Source organism: Staurois parvus, unplaced genomic scaffold (assembly GCF_062004578.1).
Source record: "Staurois parvus isolate SC_StPar_1 unplaced genomic scaffold, SC_StPar_1.0 ptg000031l, whole genome shotgun sequence".
NCBI classification, from domain to species: domain Eukaryota; kingdom Metazoa; phylum Chordata; class Amphibia; order Anura; family Ranidae; genus Staurois; species Staurois parvus.
The window spans coordinates 685,341-699,646 of record NW_028317827.1 but is presented as its reverse complement, the minus strand read 5'-3'; the positions used below and the strand labels follow the sequence as shown (position 1 = coordinate 699,646).

The window sequence follows — 14,306 nt, the reverse complement described above, 5'->3', positions numbered from 1 at the left end:
CAGTGTGCAGTGAAATCAGAGTACAACAGTGCAAGACTAAAGGTAAGGCTGGATTTGTGTTCAATGTGAAGAAAGCGTGCACTCTAGGAATAGTGACAATGCAAAATTGTATCAAGGTACCAATTATCTGGATGTCTTCCAGGGCTGAGCTAAACTTGGTGCAGTACCGCCGGTTTAGAGAGAGAAGAGGAAGAGGGAGAGAAATCACTGAACCTGATACAAAGTGTGCAGATAGGATCCTGCACACAATGTCCCCAAGAAAAGTGGAAGATTACAGTGCACAGTGATGCGCGGAGGACATATGGCAATGCCTTGTGAAAAGCTACTGCCAGCATTTCATGCAAAGCGTTCCTAAAATAATCATCTGAGCACACAGACCCCTAGAGTGTTCATCAAAAATCACGAGCAGAGCGGATTGCAGCACCGAGGAAGCAGGGTGGGAGTACAGCCAAGCCAACTAGAGCAGGCACAGCCGAGAAAAAAAAAACAAATGAAAAGAAGAAATAAAAAAGAATAAATTCTCTCAGGGGCTTGAAAGGTTAATTCACATCTCTTCAGTTAAGGCAGGTCCTGGGAGAAACGTCAGCCTATCAGATTGTCGTTTTTTAATTCACATTTCGAGATTGCCAGTCCACATCTCCTCTTTTTCCAGGAAGACCTTGAGAGGTAGGTCACAGCCTGCAAGCACCTTACAAGCTCTGAAGGGCTTCCAGACAGATGTCATCTGAGGCTGCATTGTGGACCTGATGACCAGACTTGGGTCTGGTGACATAGACGTGCGGCTGGTCAGTTCTTTCTGCTTCTCTGGGATGAGGATTCTGGAGCTGTGGTGAGGATGACGTCCCTGAAGAAGACTCAGATGATGGACAGGTCACATCAGAAACCTGATGAGCTCTGGTGATCGGGTTTTGAGGTCCCCCTGCAACCCTTGGGCTGAGAGGAACATGTCCTTGTAGTCATGTCCAGGAATTCCTACCCAAAAAACGGGATATCAGAGGCTCTGCACACTCCAATCTTCCAGGTACAACTCCCTGTCTCTTCGAGAAAAACTAGGATGTACTTTGAGTAGGTTCCGAACAGATTTAAGCATGGCGGCAAACAAAGATTGTCAGCTCTGAAGAGCAGGGCCCTCCTCACCCTTCCTTCTGTCTTGAATCCTATGGTAGCTGTACTGCCCCCTTTATTACTATCATATTATTATTCTCATTATTATTATACAGGATTTATATAGCGACAAAATAAAGGGAGACAATACAGTTACAAAACTATTCAATACAAGAGCATTCAGAGGGCCCTGTTCTTGAGAGCTTGCAATCTATTTTCTGAAGCACTGTGCAAAGTGTTGGCGTTATACCCGAATAATAATAATAATAACAATAATATAATAATATTTTCTTGGCTATTTTGCTTGTAAGCTTTTTCAAAATACTTAGAGGACCAGAAATGACTACATACTTAGATATGATGGGGTGGATTTACTAAAGGCAAATAGACTGTGCACTCTGAAAGTGCAGTTGCTCCAGAGCTTAGTAAATGAGGGGAAGCTCTGCTGACTTCCACCATCCAATCGTGTGCAAGCAAAAATGCAGTTTATTTACCTTGCTTGTGATTGGTTATTCTTTTCAAAGTGAAGCTTCATCTCATTGATTAAGCTCTAGAGAAGCTGCACTTGCAAAGTGCACAGTCTATTTACCTTTAGTAAAAACATCCCGATATGTCTATGCTATTGAGCTTTATATCTGTTTCTTTGTAATTGCGGGTCTATACTTTTACATTTTATTTTGCACTTGTTTGTCAACACAGGGCCTCCAGTGTGCACAACTAGTGACTGCTGGGGGCTCCCTGACCCATGGGGTAGAAAGAGTGTGCTAAGCCCATGGGCTCATACACAGCAAAGTGCTTATTTTTTTATGTGATGTTCTAAAAATGAACATGGACACAGCGTAAGAGTATGCATGTTTATATACATCCCTTTAACTGGGCATTTACACCCATAGGGCGGGAAGGTCTGCCCAATCATGTGATCGGCTGTCACGGTGGTCACATGATCAGGAGCTGGTCCTGCCAGCTCCCGATCATTACTAGAGACCGGGAGTTGTCTTTGACAGCTCGGTCACTATGCATCAGTAGAGAAACCTCGGCCGCCCATGAATGCATGTGTGCAGTGTATGGCCCATAAAACTCACCCTCCTTTCCACTGCACTTATGCCTTATGTAGATGGCAAGAGGAACATTAAAAACAACTGTCACGATGGAGGATATGCAAGATCTGAAGATTAAGTCTGCAATACTTGTAAACTGGTTGTAAACCCTTACATTTATCCAGTGACATGACTGTCCTCAGGTAATACATAGTAATGAAACAAATCAACCTACATAGGTTGTACCTGTTTATCTGCAGTCATCCCTTCTCTACATCCATTCAAATTGCTGAATTTATAAAGCTTGTCTAAGATATCAGAAAAAGGGGGTGGAGAGCTGAAATTACACTCTGCAGAGCTCAATGAGGACAACTCTGAGCGTTGATTGGAGGGAAGAGACACCCCCCTCTCCTTTATACAGTGCACAGAGCTGAGGCTGTCACTCTGCTGGAGGTCTCTCCCCTGTCACCATTTTTCTCTTGGTGTCAGGAAAACTTTTCCGAAGTGACTCATGCTCATAGCAGAGGAATGAAGCAGCAGACAAAAATGACACTAAGGCTGGGTTCACACTAGCAGGCATTTTGCAGGCGTTTGAGAGGCATTTTTAACACTCCTCAAACACCTATGAAAATTATACATATAGGCAGCACACCGTGCTCTTCACACTGAAGCGTTAGCATCACGGCAAATTTGATGCCTCATGTCAAGTCAGGAGGAGTTGAAGCCTTTCAATGCCTCCCATTCAAGTCTATGGTGACGCTCTTCAAATGCCTGGCAGGTGTTTGCGAGGCTTTGCCGGGCGTTAATACCTTTAACTTCATTATAGGCATTTGTGGAGTGGTTTTACACTTGGAAAAAACCTATAAAATGCCTCAAAACCACATATAGGGCGTTTGGGGAGTGTTAAAAACGCTCCCCAAACACCTTTCTAACGCCTGTCAAACGATATAGGGGTGTTTGGGAAGAAGTCAAGTGTGAACAAGCCCTAAGTGCTCTTAATGGAGACAAGTACACACTATAGAGGGATATGCTTTGTTCATATTTCATGTGTGAGGTTTACAACCACTATAACTAGGGGGGGGGTCTATTATCTGACACTGTCATGTACTCTCAGGAGCTTAGAGATAGCATGAGAGCTCAGGCAGTGGACAAGGCAGCCTCTGTCAGATATTATTATTATTATACAGTATTTATATAGTGCCAACAGTTCGCTACATTACAATGGGAGACAATACATGAGACAGTACAATAACAATACAATGTGATACACGAGGGGGTCGAGGGCCCTGCTCCTTGGAGCTTACAATCTAGGAAGGAGGGGATAGTGGTACGGGAGGGATAGCTGTGGGGGATGGAGTGGTAGGAAGAGTGGAGGAGATCGGCAATTAGCTGAGGGTGGGGTAGGCTTCCCTGAAGAGGTGGGTTTTCAGGGTGGGCCTAAAGGAGAGGAGAGTAGGTGATAATCTGATGGATTGGGGTAGGGAGTTCCAGAGGATGGGGAAAGCCCTGGAGAAGTCTGAAGGCGGACGTGGGAGGAGGAGACCAGGGAACTAGAGAGGAGGTCTTGTGAGGAGCGGAGAGTACGTTTTGGGTGGTATTTGGATATCAGGTCGGTGATGTAATTTGGGGCAGTGTTATGGACAGCTTTGTACGTCAGCGTTAGGATTTTTAATTTTATCCGTTGGGCAATCGGAAGCCAGTGGAGGGATTGGCAGAGGGGGGTGGCGGATACGGAGCGGTTGGTAAGGTGGATGAGTCTGGCAGCGGTATTCAGTATAGATTGAAGCGGGGATAGCCTGTGGTGAGGTAAGCCAGTGAGGAGGGAGTTACAGTAGTCAAGTCGTGATATGATAAGGGAGTGAATGAGTTGCTTAGTAGTTTCCGAGGTTAGGACGTACGGATTTTGGAGATGTTGCGGAGGTGGAGTCTACATGAGTTTGTCAGCGATAGGACCTGGGGCTGGAAGGACAGATTGGAGTCTAGGATGACACCTAGTACCCTGGCTTGCGGGGTGGGACTGATGGTGGCATTGTTGGTCGTGATGGAGAAGTCGGGGGGGGGGGGCGGGCTGGGGTTGAAAACTAGGAGCTCGGTTTTGGAAAGGTTCAGTTTGAGGAAGTGGAGTGACATCTAATCTGATATGTCGTTCAGTAGGCTAGTGATTCTGGCAGAGACTGAGGTGGTGAGGTGGGGGGTTGAGAGATAGATTTGCGTGTCGCCGGCATAGAGGTGGTAGTTGAAGCCGTGAGAGGCTAAGGGAGGAGGTGTAGACAGAGAAGAGAAGGGGCCCGAGGACGGAGCCTTGAGGGACCCCAACAGAGAGGGGGAGTGAAGGGGAGGTGGCAGCGTTATAGGTAACACTGAAGGAGCGCTGCAATAGATAGGAAGAGAGCCAGGAGAGAGCAAAGTCTCTGAGGCCAAGAGAGTGTAGTTATTAGGTAACCCATGATTCTTCGAACAAAGAATAGGTGACCCCTGTAAAGGCAACAATTATTTCATTGTAATTCTGCACGATTTGAATCATTTTGTCCACTATTGTCAAAACATAGAGGGGAATTTGCTAAGACTGGAGGAGGCAGAATCTGGAGCAGCTGTACATGGCAACCAATCCACTTCCAGTTTTCATTTTCAAAGCTTAACTGAACAAGCTGAAGTTAGAAGCTGATTGGTCACTATGCACAGCAGCTCTAGATTCCATCTGCTCCAGTTTTAGTAAATTCCCCCCATTGCATTCTGATAACCGTAAGTGATTAATACTTATAATGATAGTATTTAGTATTCACACTTTTTTTTTTAACTCTAGCTATAATTGATGAAGCATCATTGTCAGTATAATAGTTCGTCCCAAACTCTGTCACTTTGGCTGGCCAGCTTGGTCTTCGTGTATCTATAATAAAAATATAAAGGCATGTGAAATAAAAGAAGAAATTGCTATAATGAATACTATCATTAGATGTAGTACCCACATACAGCTATCAGAATGCAATATTTTTCACATTAGTAGACTGTCATTACAGTATGCTATAATCATTATCTTGGATAAGCCCAGTTTTGGGAGATTCTCTGTGATGCATGATAAGAGCTTACACTAAAATACAAAAAGAGAAACATTTAAAGCAGACGTCAGGGCTAAACAATTTTAAGCTGGCAACTGCACTGACTAGAGAACACTACAACCCTAGCCATGCTTTTTGCAAAAAATGATAAGGTAAATACCTTTTTTCATGATCTTCCCTTGTGGTTAAAGTGGTTGTAAAGATACATCACATACTTACTTGCTCTGTGCAGTGTTTTGCACAGAGCAGCCTCAATTCTCCTCTTTTGGGGTCCCCCATTGGTACTCCTGGCTCCTCCTCCCTTCCAAGTGCCCCTATAGCAAGCTGCTTGCTATGCAGGCACTTGTGCGGGCTTAATCCCGAGCCAGGATGCACGTGTCTATTGACACATATAGCGTGGTTCGGCCCTGCCCTGGCTTCCTTCTCACTAAGTATGATTGACAGCTGCAGAAGCCAATGGCTTCCCCTGCTGCCTCTATGTCCAGTGAGGAGAAAGGGAGAGAGCAGTGTTGCTGTTCTTGGGCACATCACTGGTGGATTGAGATTGGGCTCATGTAAATATTTGGAGGGGGGGGGGGGTGACTGACCACAGAAGGTCTTTTATCTTAATGCCTTTAGAACCAAAGAACCTCTGCCTTTAGAACCACTTTAAGGGCTAATTCACACTATATGCTGTGACAGATGTTTTACTGTATTGTAAACCGTCTGTCACCGCAAGGACACAGGCATGGCTGCTGTTAGAAATCATGGGGCCTTGTACAGCCCACCTGACAGCTACCCCCCGAAAATATCAAAATAATATTTTCACTAAAAATACAAAGAATTTGTTATTAGAGGACACAAACATAACATAACTTACAAAATTCCTGCTAAATCTAGAAGATAAAATTGTATTGAATTAATAAACAGAGCTCTGTGTGTAAATGAGGTATTGGGGCTCATTCACATAGGTGCTGTGGCCTGTAAAGTGTGAATCGGTGTTTTTGTTTTTTAAATGTGACCATTTACAGGCAGCCTATGTTACACTATAGAAACGCAGCAGTTGTATGAATTCAGTCTAATTTGACAGGCGTGTGGATGTAGGTGTATGGCTCCCGAACACAGACTGTGTGTATTTGGGGCCACTCACCTGCACCTGCACACTTGTCAAATTAGGGCCTGTAGCTGTGTTCATACAGCTGCTGCATCCTCATAGAGTAACACGTGGCTCCAGCAAACCGCTCATTCACAATGTGTGAGCCAGAGAACCCGTGTGAATGAGCCCTTCATTTTTTAAATATTTTATTTTAATTGTAAAATAAAACATTTTTTTTGTAGCGCTCTTAGAGGGGCTTGGGTGAGAAATTTAGATACTAATAGACCCCTGACAGCTCACCTGAGAGACAGAGAAAGAAATTGAGGACACAGATTTCAATTCCTTTCTCTGCAGCCTCAGCTGCACTGAAGATGAATGAACAGGAGACAGAGGCTCCTGTTCATTCATAGGCTGAAGCATAGTAAACACAGTTTATTATGCTCAGTTATCAAAGGATGCATGAGTGATCGGTACCAATCACTGTGTTCATCCACTAAAGGAAGGGGCAGGTAAATGACTGATGTACCTTCCCTTTCCACGATTCACCATTCTGAAGATCTCCCTGTGTACCCGCAGCAACCGGTGGTACAGGGAAGCCAGCAGAGCTGCAGGAGGGGAGTCCAGGCACAAAGGGGGGAGCCAGATGTAGGCAGGACAGAAAGGGGGATTTGTGGCAGGGCAGGGGCAATTACAGAACAATGCTCTGTGTCTGGCAGCAGGAGAGGGGGAGAAACTGGCTTTGAGCTGCTGCAGGGAGAGACACAGACATTCTGTAATTGCTCCCCCCCCATCTTCGCCACACTGATTCCCACTGCTGTCCGGCCTCCCTGTGTGCTTGGCCTCTCTACAAGAGGACTGGTGGTACCACCTTATCAGGAAACAATTCAAAGCTAAGGAAGACCTTAGATCAGGGGAGTCAAACTGGCAGCCCTCCAGCTGTTGCAAAACTACAAGTCCCATCATGCCTCTGCCTTTGGGAGTCATACTTGTAACTGTCAATCTTGCAATGACTCATGGGACTTGTAGTTTTGCAACAGCTGGAGGGCCGCCAGTTTGACACCCGTGCCTTAGATGATACAATTTTCTTTCCTTCCACCACCTATCACTCCCATTATGGCAGATTAAATATTCCAATACGCACAGGTATAGAGAAAAGAGGAACCATAGGAGTTCCTATGAATAAGTAGGTAATAGAGCGCTGGGAACATATAAGCGAAGCAGCTAGCATAAAAGGTAACCTTGGGACCCAAATACAAACATAAAAATAAAATATGCAGCGCTTATAAAATAAATATGAACAAGCAGAAAATCAGAACATAAACAGCATAACTGCATGAAAAACTCAGTCCATATTGCATGGTGCGATAAAGTGATAGGGGCAATTGTCCCAATAATCCATGTTCAAAGAAATTCGTGACTCTTGTGATCTCGTGATTGTACAAATAATGCACTAACCAGATAGCGCAATAAATGCGCATGGAGCAATTAAGACCCGCTCCTGGTGCTCTGGACTTGTAATATTAGGAGGATGTCATCTGCAGGTTGGCCACCAGATGTCATCAATCCAGGTATATTGGTAAGTCATCCACCAGAAAGATCATCAGCGGGGGAGGGGGTGATCATGCATCATTCCCAAATAAACGTAACCTTCAAAAACGGGCTCCCATACAATAGAGTTAGTAGTAATAGAGTTGGTGAGTTAGCCCGCTTATAAATGGAATATTTCAGGGTGAACTGATTTTTGAGACTAGAATAGATAGATCTTTCACCAAGAAAAATGGGCAAGGGTATATGATCCCCAGGGATATGTGGCCTAGCATTCAACCCCAGAGAGCAGTCCTCTGCAATAGTGGGGCAACCTGTACAGATGGGCTCTGGTCAATTTTATATGCAAAACAGAAAGAGTTTATGGACCTCACTCAAGGTGTTGAAATTAATGCAACAATTGCAAAAATGAGGCTGTTTATAGAAAATTTATATCAAATGATAACATGATTCCACATTTATTGTAGAACAGAATCAACAATTTGAAAATTTTGGTGATTGATGAACTTTGGAATTTTTGTGTTTCTCAGGTGTCCAGAGGGACCACATCCAGGAGAAGTAGATTAAAGAGATCTGATGGGAGTACCACCTCCACTAGCTTCATTCTCAGACAGGTACAGTTCATCTGATATCACAGTGTATAATTCTTATCGTTGTCTTGGTATTGTTATGTGACTTTTCTTTTGATGGAGGAAAAGTTATGGCTACATTTTCATCTCCAAAAGTAGTATATGACCTCCATAAACTTTTTATTCTACTAATCCAATATCTGAATCTCCTTATAAAACTGAATCAAGCATCTGTTTACAGGTCATTTTAGGCTAACTTTTTTTTTTCTATATTTAGTGTAATCTAAGGTCATTATGTGTTTACTAAAGCTGCTTAGAACTAACAGAAATTCTCTGCTCCTGTGGTCTAGATCTTTTTGCATTGCATATGGTATTTTAAAGGATCATTAGACATGTTGCATTGAAAACAGTTTTTCTTAGGACAGAAATGTGAAGATGTGGTTGCAAAGCAATGCAAATGTAGCACTACCCCCATAGGAGACGCTAGAGATTTGGGTCCCCCTATAGTCCTGCACAGTCAGGCAACACACATTTCCTTCCAGACTTGCACTGCAGTAAACAGTCCTTGTTTTTTTTTATTGCATTAGGGGATTTAAACCTGGATGGAGATGAGGGATACATGGGATGAAGGAACTGTTGAACTGAGGACAACTTCCTGAAACTATGTACAAGTGCTCAGGAGGAGTTTTCTTTTTTGGAGAGCTATCCAGCCTCTTCTGAAGTACCACCTCAGACCCCAGATAAAATTTCCACTTCACCCAGCTGCCTGAGGGAATCCCTGGGCAAGAGGACCCAGAATCTGCTTCCATAAAATCAGAAATCCCAGATGGGGGCTAGTAAGGTTTCCCACCTGAATGCCCTTTCCCTTTATCTGGCCCAGGGGTGTAGGATTACTCACACAGTCCTGTCCTGCAAGCTTATGGGTAGGTGGTGGCCTTCAGACCTAATGATGGACTGGCTCCTTCCTTGCTCCCCAGGCTGTCCTTCCTCAGGGGTCAATGGGGCTGAGAGATCCTCCCTTCTAGCTCCTCCGCCTGTAGGTAGACCCCTCTCCTGGACCCACTCCCAGGCTCCACATCATAATACTCTTTCCATCTTCCACCCGAACTCTCCTGCTGCTGAGCAGGCTCAACCACTCTTAAGGGCTGTCCCTTGAGAGTGCTGACCAGCTCCTCCTCACTCCGCCTAATAAATTCTAGAGACTTCTCCAAGTCTCTAGATCAGGGGGAGGTATCAGGGAATTGATCTGCAGAGCCTCTCAACCAGAGGGCTATTTCACCAGGCTGCTATTCAGCCTCTAACTGAAAAAAAAAATAATGAACTAGCTCCCCCTAGCTACCTAGGAGGATGCTACACAAGTTACATTTTCAGGTCATAAACTACAAAAAGGGTGCATGTTTAATGCCAGGCAAGATGGCCATACAGAACAGTACTTCTGTGTGAATCTGGGGTCTTTCAGACAAGTGGTAAGCATCCCACCCTCAGAAAGGCAATTCGTAGTGCATCAGTTTTTAAAGGACAGTGTAGCAGCAGCTGAAGGGTAATTTAGGAGGCGCTACTACATTTGTCTGATGCCAGTTTTTTAAAAAATTGCCAAACAACTACTATTTTACATTGCAGAACCATACCACAACTGTGTGCCAATTGTTTGGCTCATGGTTGCAGTGCGGCCCCATTGATCCCAATGGGTGAGATTGACAGGTGGTGCCTCAGTCGTGGGATGTGTACAGCCAGTAATGTTAAGCTGGGCATACTCTTCTAGAATCGCATTCAACATTTTTCATTGTAAGAACATTTGTTTGTTTTTCTAATCATCATTGGGGTCCAATCAATGTTCATTTTTGACGGCAGTGAAAAAAATTGAAAGTAGGATGGAAGATTCTTCTCTAATGTATGAATTTCTAACAGTGTATGTGCTTTTCGTTCGGTGGTGTCCATTCATTCCAAAATCGAATGTTAAAAGCAAATGATATCTTGAACTACTTTCCAATGACATTCAATTGTACTGAGAATTTTTGTACGAAACTTCCTAAGAAATCTACTAGTGTATTTCCAGCTATTTTTAAATTCGAGTGGGCGTTCGGGAGCAGGAAAATCGTGGCTCAGCTACCTGTTTTTACACTCCTCAGGCCGCCAATGTGAAAGAGCTCTTAATGAAAGCCCTTCCCCCAAATAGAGGAGAAGGGAGACATTAAAAATGCTGAATAAAATGACAAAATTCTACAAAATGTACTCTGCGAGACAGTGAGGGCTTGTTCACATCAGCCCGCAGGCACTATGTACCATACAATGCATGTACTGGTGCGCGCTGGGAAGGTTGTTACAATGCATCACACTGTTTCTTTTTTTTAAACTTTATTGAAATGTCACAAAATTACATTTCATTCAACTATGCATCGCAGCCTCTTGAGAGGCGTGCCAGTACATTGACATGGGGTGAAGTGCCTTATCCTGCATAAAAATGAATGCATGCTGCATTTTTACACAGGGCACACCACCTCACTTGTGTGGTGTGAACAGAGCGCTTAGAAAACAATTTTCTATGTGCCCTTGAGCCTGCATTGATTTGTGCAGATCAGCACAGCTCAATGGATATGGTGTGAATGAACACTTAAGCTCGGTTCACACTGCCACGACTTGAGATCCAACTTGTGAGACCCCAAGTCGCATGACCTGTGAAATCCCATGTTAGTCAATGAGAGCTGTCTTAACCTCCCTAGCGGTCTGATTATGTCCATATTTCTGTGCTCAAAGCGGTACATTTTTTTGCATGGAAATATGGTTTTTTTTTATTGTAGGCCTGTAATTTTTAGGAATAATTCACTGAAATCTGTCCGAACAAGAGTCTAGTAAACATCCCGGGTATGTTACAATTTGAAACACGAAATCATAAATTATAATTTAATAAATAATCATAAAAAATAATAATATAATAATAATAAATTTAATTCGATAATATAATCAAACCAAAAACACTGAAATTTGCAATAGAGCGCCAAGTTCACACATCACTGAGCAAAGTCGCAAAATCGTTTTCAGTGTCTGATGACGAATTTCCCCACGAATCATTATCACTCAATTCTGCAAGTGGTTCTAATTTACTATCGCTGTTCTCTAGCCGGTCTAAAACCGCTTTTGACCTAAAGGGACGCTTTTTGGACGCCATGGACATTTCTCAGTTTCCAGGCAGAAAGAACAGTAAAAATGCAGGCAGGGCACAGGACAAAGCACTCGGGACAAAATGTATGTGAAATGGTTTGATACAGTAATGTTTTACTATGTGATTTTAGTGTATTTAGTGAATGTCACTTTTTGTCATTTTCAAATTTCCCGCCATTCCGTCCCCCGTATGTCCCGACACTCGCAGGGGACGGAACCCAGATGGCAGATGCCGGCATCTGCCGGAGAACATTGCCGGGGACACTGCAGGAGGGACATCGCGGGAGCACAGGACAAGGAAAGTGATCAAGGGATCGCGGAGCAGCACCGCATGGTATTCCCGAGTGTAGCTTGGGGTTACCGCTTGTGGTACTGAAACTTTACACCAAGCTACACTCGGGAATACCGCCAGGGAGGTTAATTAGCAAAACTGAAGTCGCTCCAACTTTATAAAAGGTTCCTGTACTACTTCAAGGCGACGTCTATCCAACCTGGGCCCATAGACTTTAATAGAAGTTGCCTCCAAGTCAGATTCCTCATCTATATTGATGTGATTTGGATCCGACATTACAGGAAGATTACGCAGGCATTCCCTGAAAGTTGCTTCAGAGTTGCTTCAGAGTTGCTTCAAAGTCACTTCAAAGTAGTACTCAAGTCGCCTGGCAAAGTCACACTGTAAGACGTGCAACCTTCAGGTTGCAATAGTGTGAACTGAGACTGGTGAATCAAAACATTCAAACCTTCAAATAGAACACAGGTTTCTGTAGCATACAATTGCACATATCTGCAGAAGCCACACAACCAAGGCATCGCTGTAAAATGTGGCCTTGCTCCTATTTAGAGGTTTAGGCACCATGTACACGGGACACTTCTGAACAATGGAGACTGACTGCTGGAAAACGTAGGTTTAATAACATCTGTTTAACTGCGTTTGCATACCGCGTTTATGAGCGTTTGCATGTAGAAGTGTTTTTTAAAGACAACCTCAGGAGACCTTCCAAAATGCACTGAAAAACAGTAAAAAATTACCTATTTCAGACATTTTGAGATGAATAGAGAGAGCAGAAGCAGAGAGAGCAGTATTTGTTGAGATTAGCTGTCTTCTTTTTTTTTTGTGGTGTTTGGATGTGTTTCAACTCATGTCTGTGCAGAAATTGTTGCAGCAGTGTCTAACATATTTTCTTTCATGAAAAATCTCAAAGTATGGTGTACCAGGTCCAGTACAGTACAGGGAAACGCTTTGCATGCATTTTTCATGATGAAAAAAGGCTCTGGACAGCATCTGGAAATGGAAGAATTAAAAAAAATTTAAAAAAATAAACGCAAATGCTTATAAACGCGGTTAGCAGCATTTACAAGCGTTTGCGGTTTGAAACGCTGATAAAATCTAATCTGAACGCAAGATTTCTGCGTTCAAAAAAACAAATGTAAACTCAACTGCCTGTAAACGACTGTAAATGACGATGTGTACATGGACACATAGGAAAACATTAGGGAGAGTTGAGGGGCTGCTGAAAAAAAAACGCTGAACAGCTCCTAAACGTGAGTTTATCAGCTGCAGTGTACATGAGACCTTAGAGGGAAAAAAAGGAAAACGGGAAAAAAAATTCAAAACATATATAATACTCTTGTGTATTTTTCTATTAATGCAATGCCTTTCTAATGTAGACTGTAATAATAATAACATTAATAATATTGATGTCCAGGCTTGGAGTCATTACAGTTCCATGAATTATACAGAATGAGCGTGTTCTTCTGAAATTGGTTTTTGCAGTATTATAATGATAGAGCGTTACCTGGTAATTAGATGAAGTGGCAGGTCTGGAGTCACATATTCTCTGGTGTCTAGGTCTTGTTTGAATTCTGTTCTTTTTATTAAGGTGGCATTGGCCGACTTCCATCAACGTGGATGCCTGGGCCAGCATGCATTCAAACCATTAAATTTAGGTCGGAGCTAAATGTAGTGCTTCTATGATCACAAACTGTTAAGCTGCTTATAGAATGGCGAGGGCAGTTGGTGCAACCGCGATGAGACTGTCCCCAGCTCAAGCTATCTGCATACACATGTCAAGTCAGCTCGCCAGTCAAACATGAGAAATTTACAAATAATTAAAAGCTGAAAGCCCATTAACCACTTAAAATAAACCTTAACACTTGAATGCAGTTTTGCAACATGGGAAGCACAGTGGATAAATGGTTAGCACTTCTGCTTGGCGGTACTAGGGTCATTGGTTGGAATCCCAACCATGGCACCACCTGCACCCTGTGCCTGCATGGGTTTCCTCCAGGTACTCCGGTTTCCTCCCACACTCCAAAGACATGCTGGTAGATTAATTGGCTCCTGTCTAAAGTGGCCCTAATATGATTATGTATGAATGCAAGTTAGGGGCCTTAGATTGTACACCCCTTGAGCATTAGGGACTGATGTGAATGTACAATATATGTATATATATATATATATATATATATATATATATATATATATATATGTGTGTGTGTGTGTGTATAAAGTGCTGCGTAAATTGACAGCACTATATAAGTACCTGAAATAAAATAAATAAACGTTGTCATGTGTTTGGCCACCCACCAGCAGGTTGATTAAAAAAAAAAGCCAATTCTCTCATCCACACATTCAAAGTGGATGGGGTAATCCTCCCTGCTAGGATACTGTATTCTGCCAGTGAAGAGGCTTCCCCTCACTCAGAATACATCATTCAATGCCGCAGGCTATAGCCCACAGCACTGATCAATCAGGAAATAC

The 14,306-nt window shown here is 43.2% G+C and overlaps 1 protein-coding gene across 1 annotated transcript in view; it reads left to right on the top strand.

Moving 5' to 3' along the window:
• Nucleotides 1-226: 226 nt before the first annotated feature.
• CACNB4 (calcium voltage-gated channel auxiliary subunit beta 4) overlaps nucleotides 227-14,306 on the top strand; it is a 253,164-nt gene continuing 239,084 nt past the window's right edge. Inside the window, exons 1-2 of the mRNA XM_089659472.1 lie at nucleotides 227-1,021; nucleotides 8,348-8,431. Of these exons, the coding sequence (XP_089515598.1) occupies nucleotides 959-1,021; nucleotides 8,348-8,431 (147 nt within the window). The 5' untranslated portion in view covers nucleotides 227-958. The remainder of the gene's footprint in view (nucleotides 1,022-8,347; nucleotides 8,432-14,306) is intronic.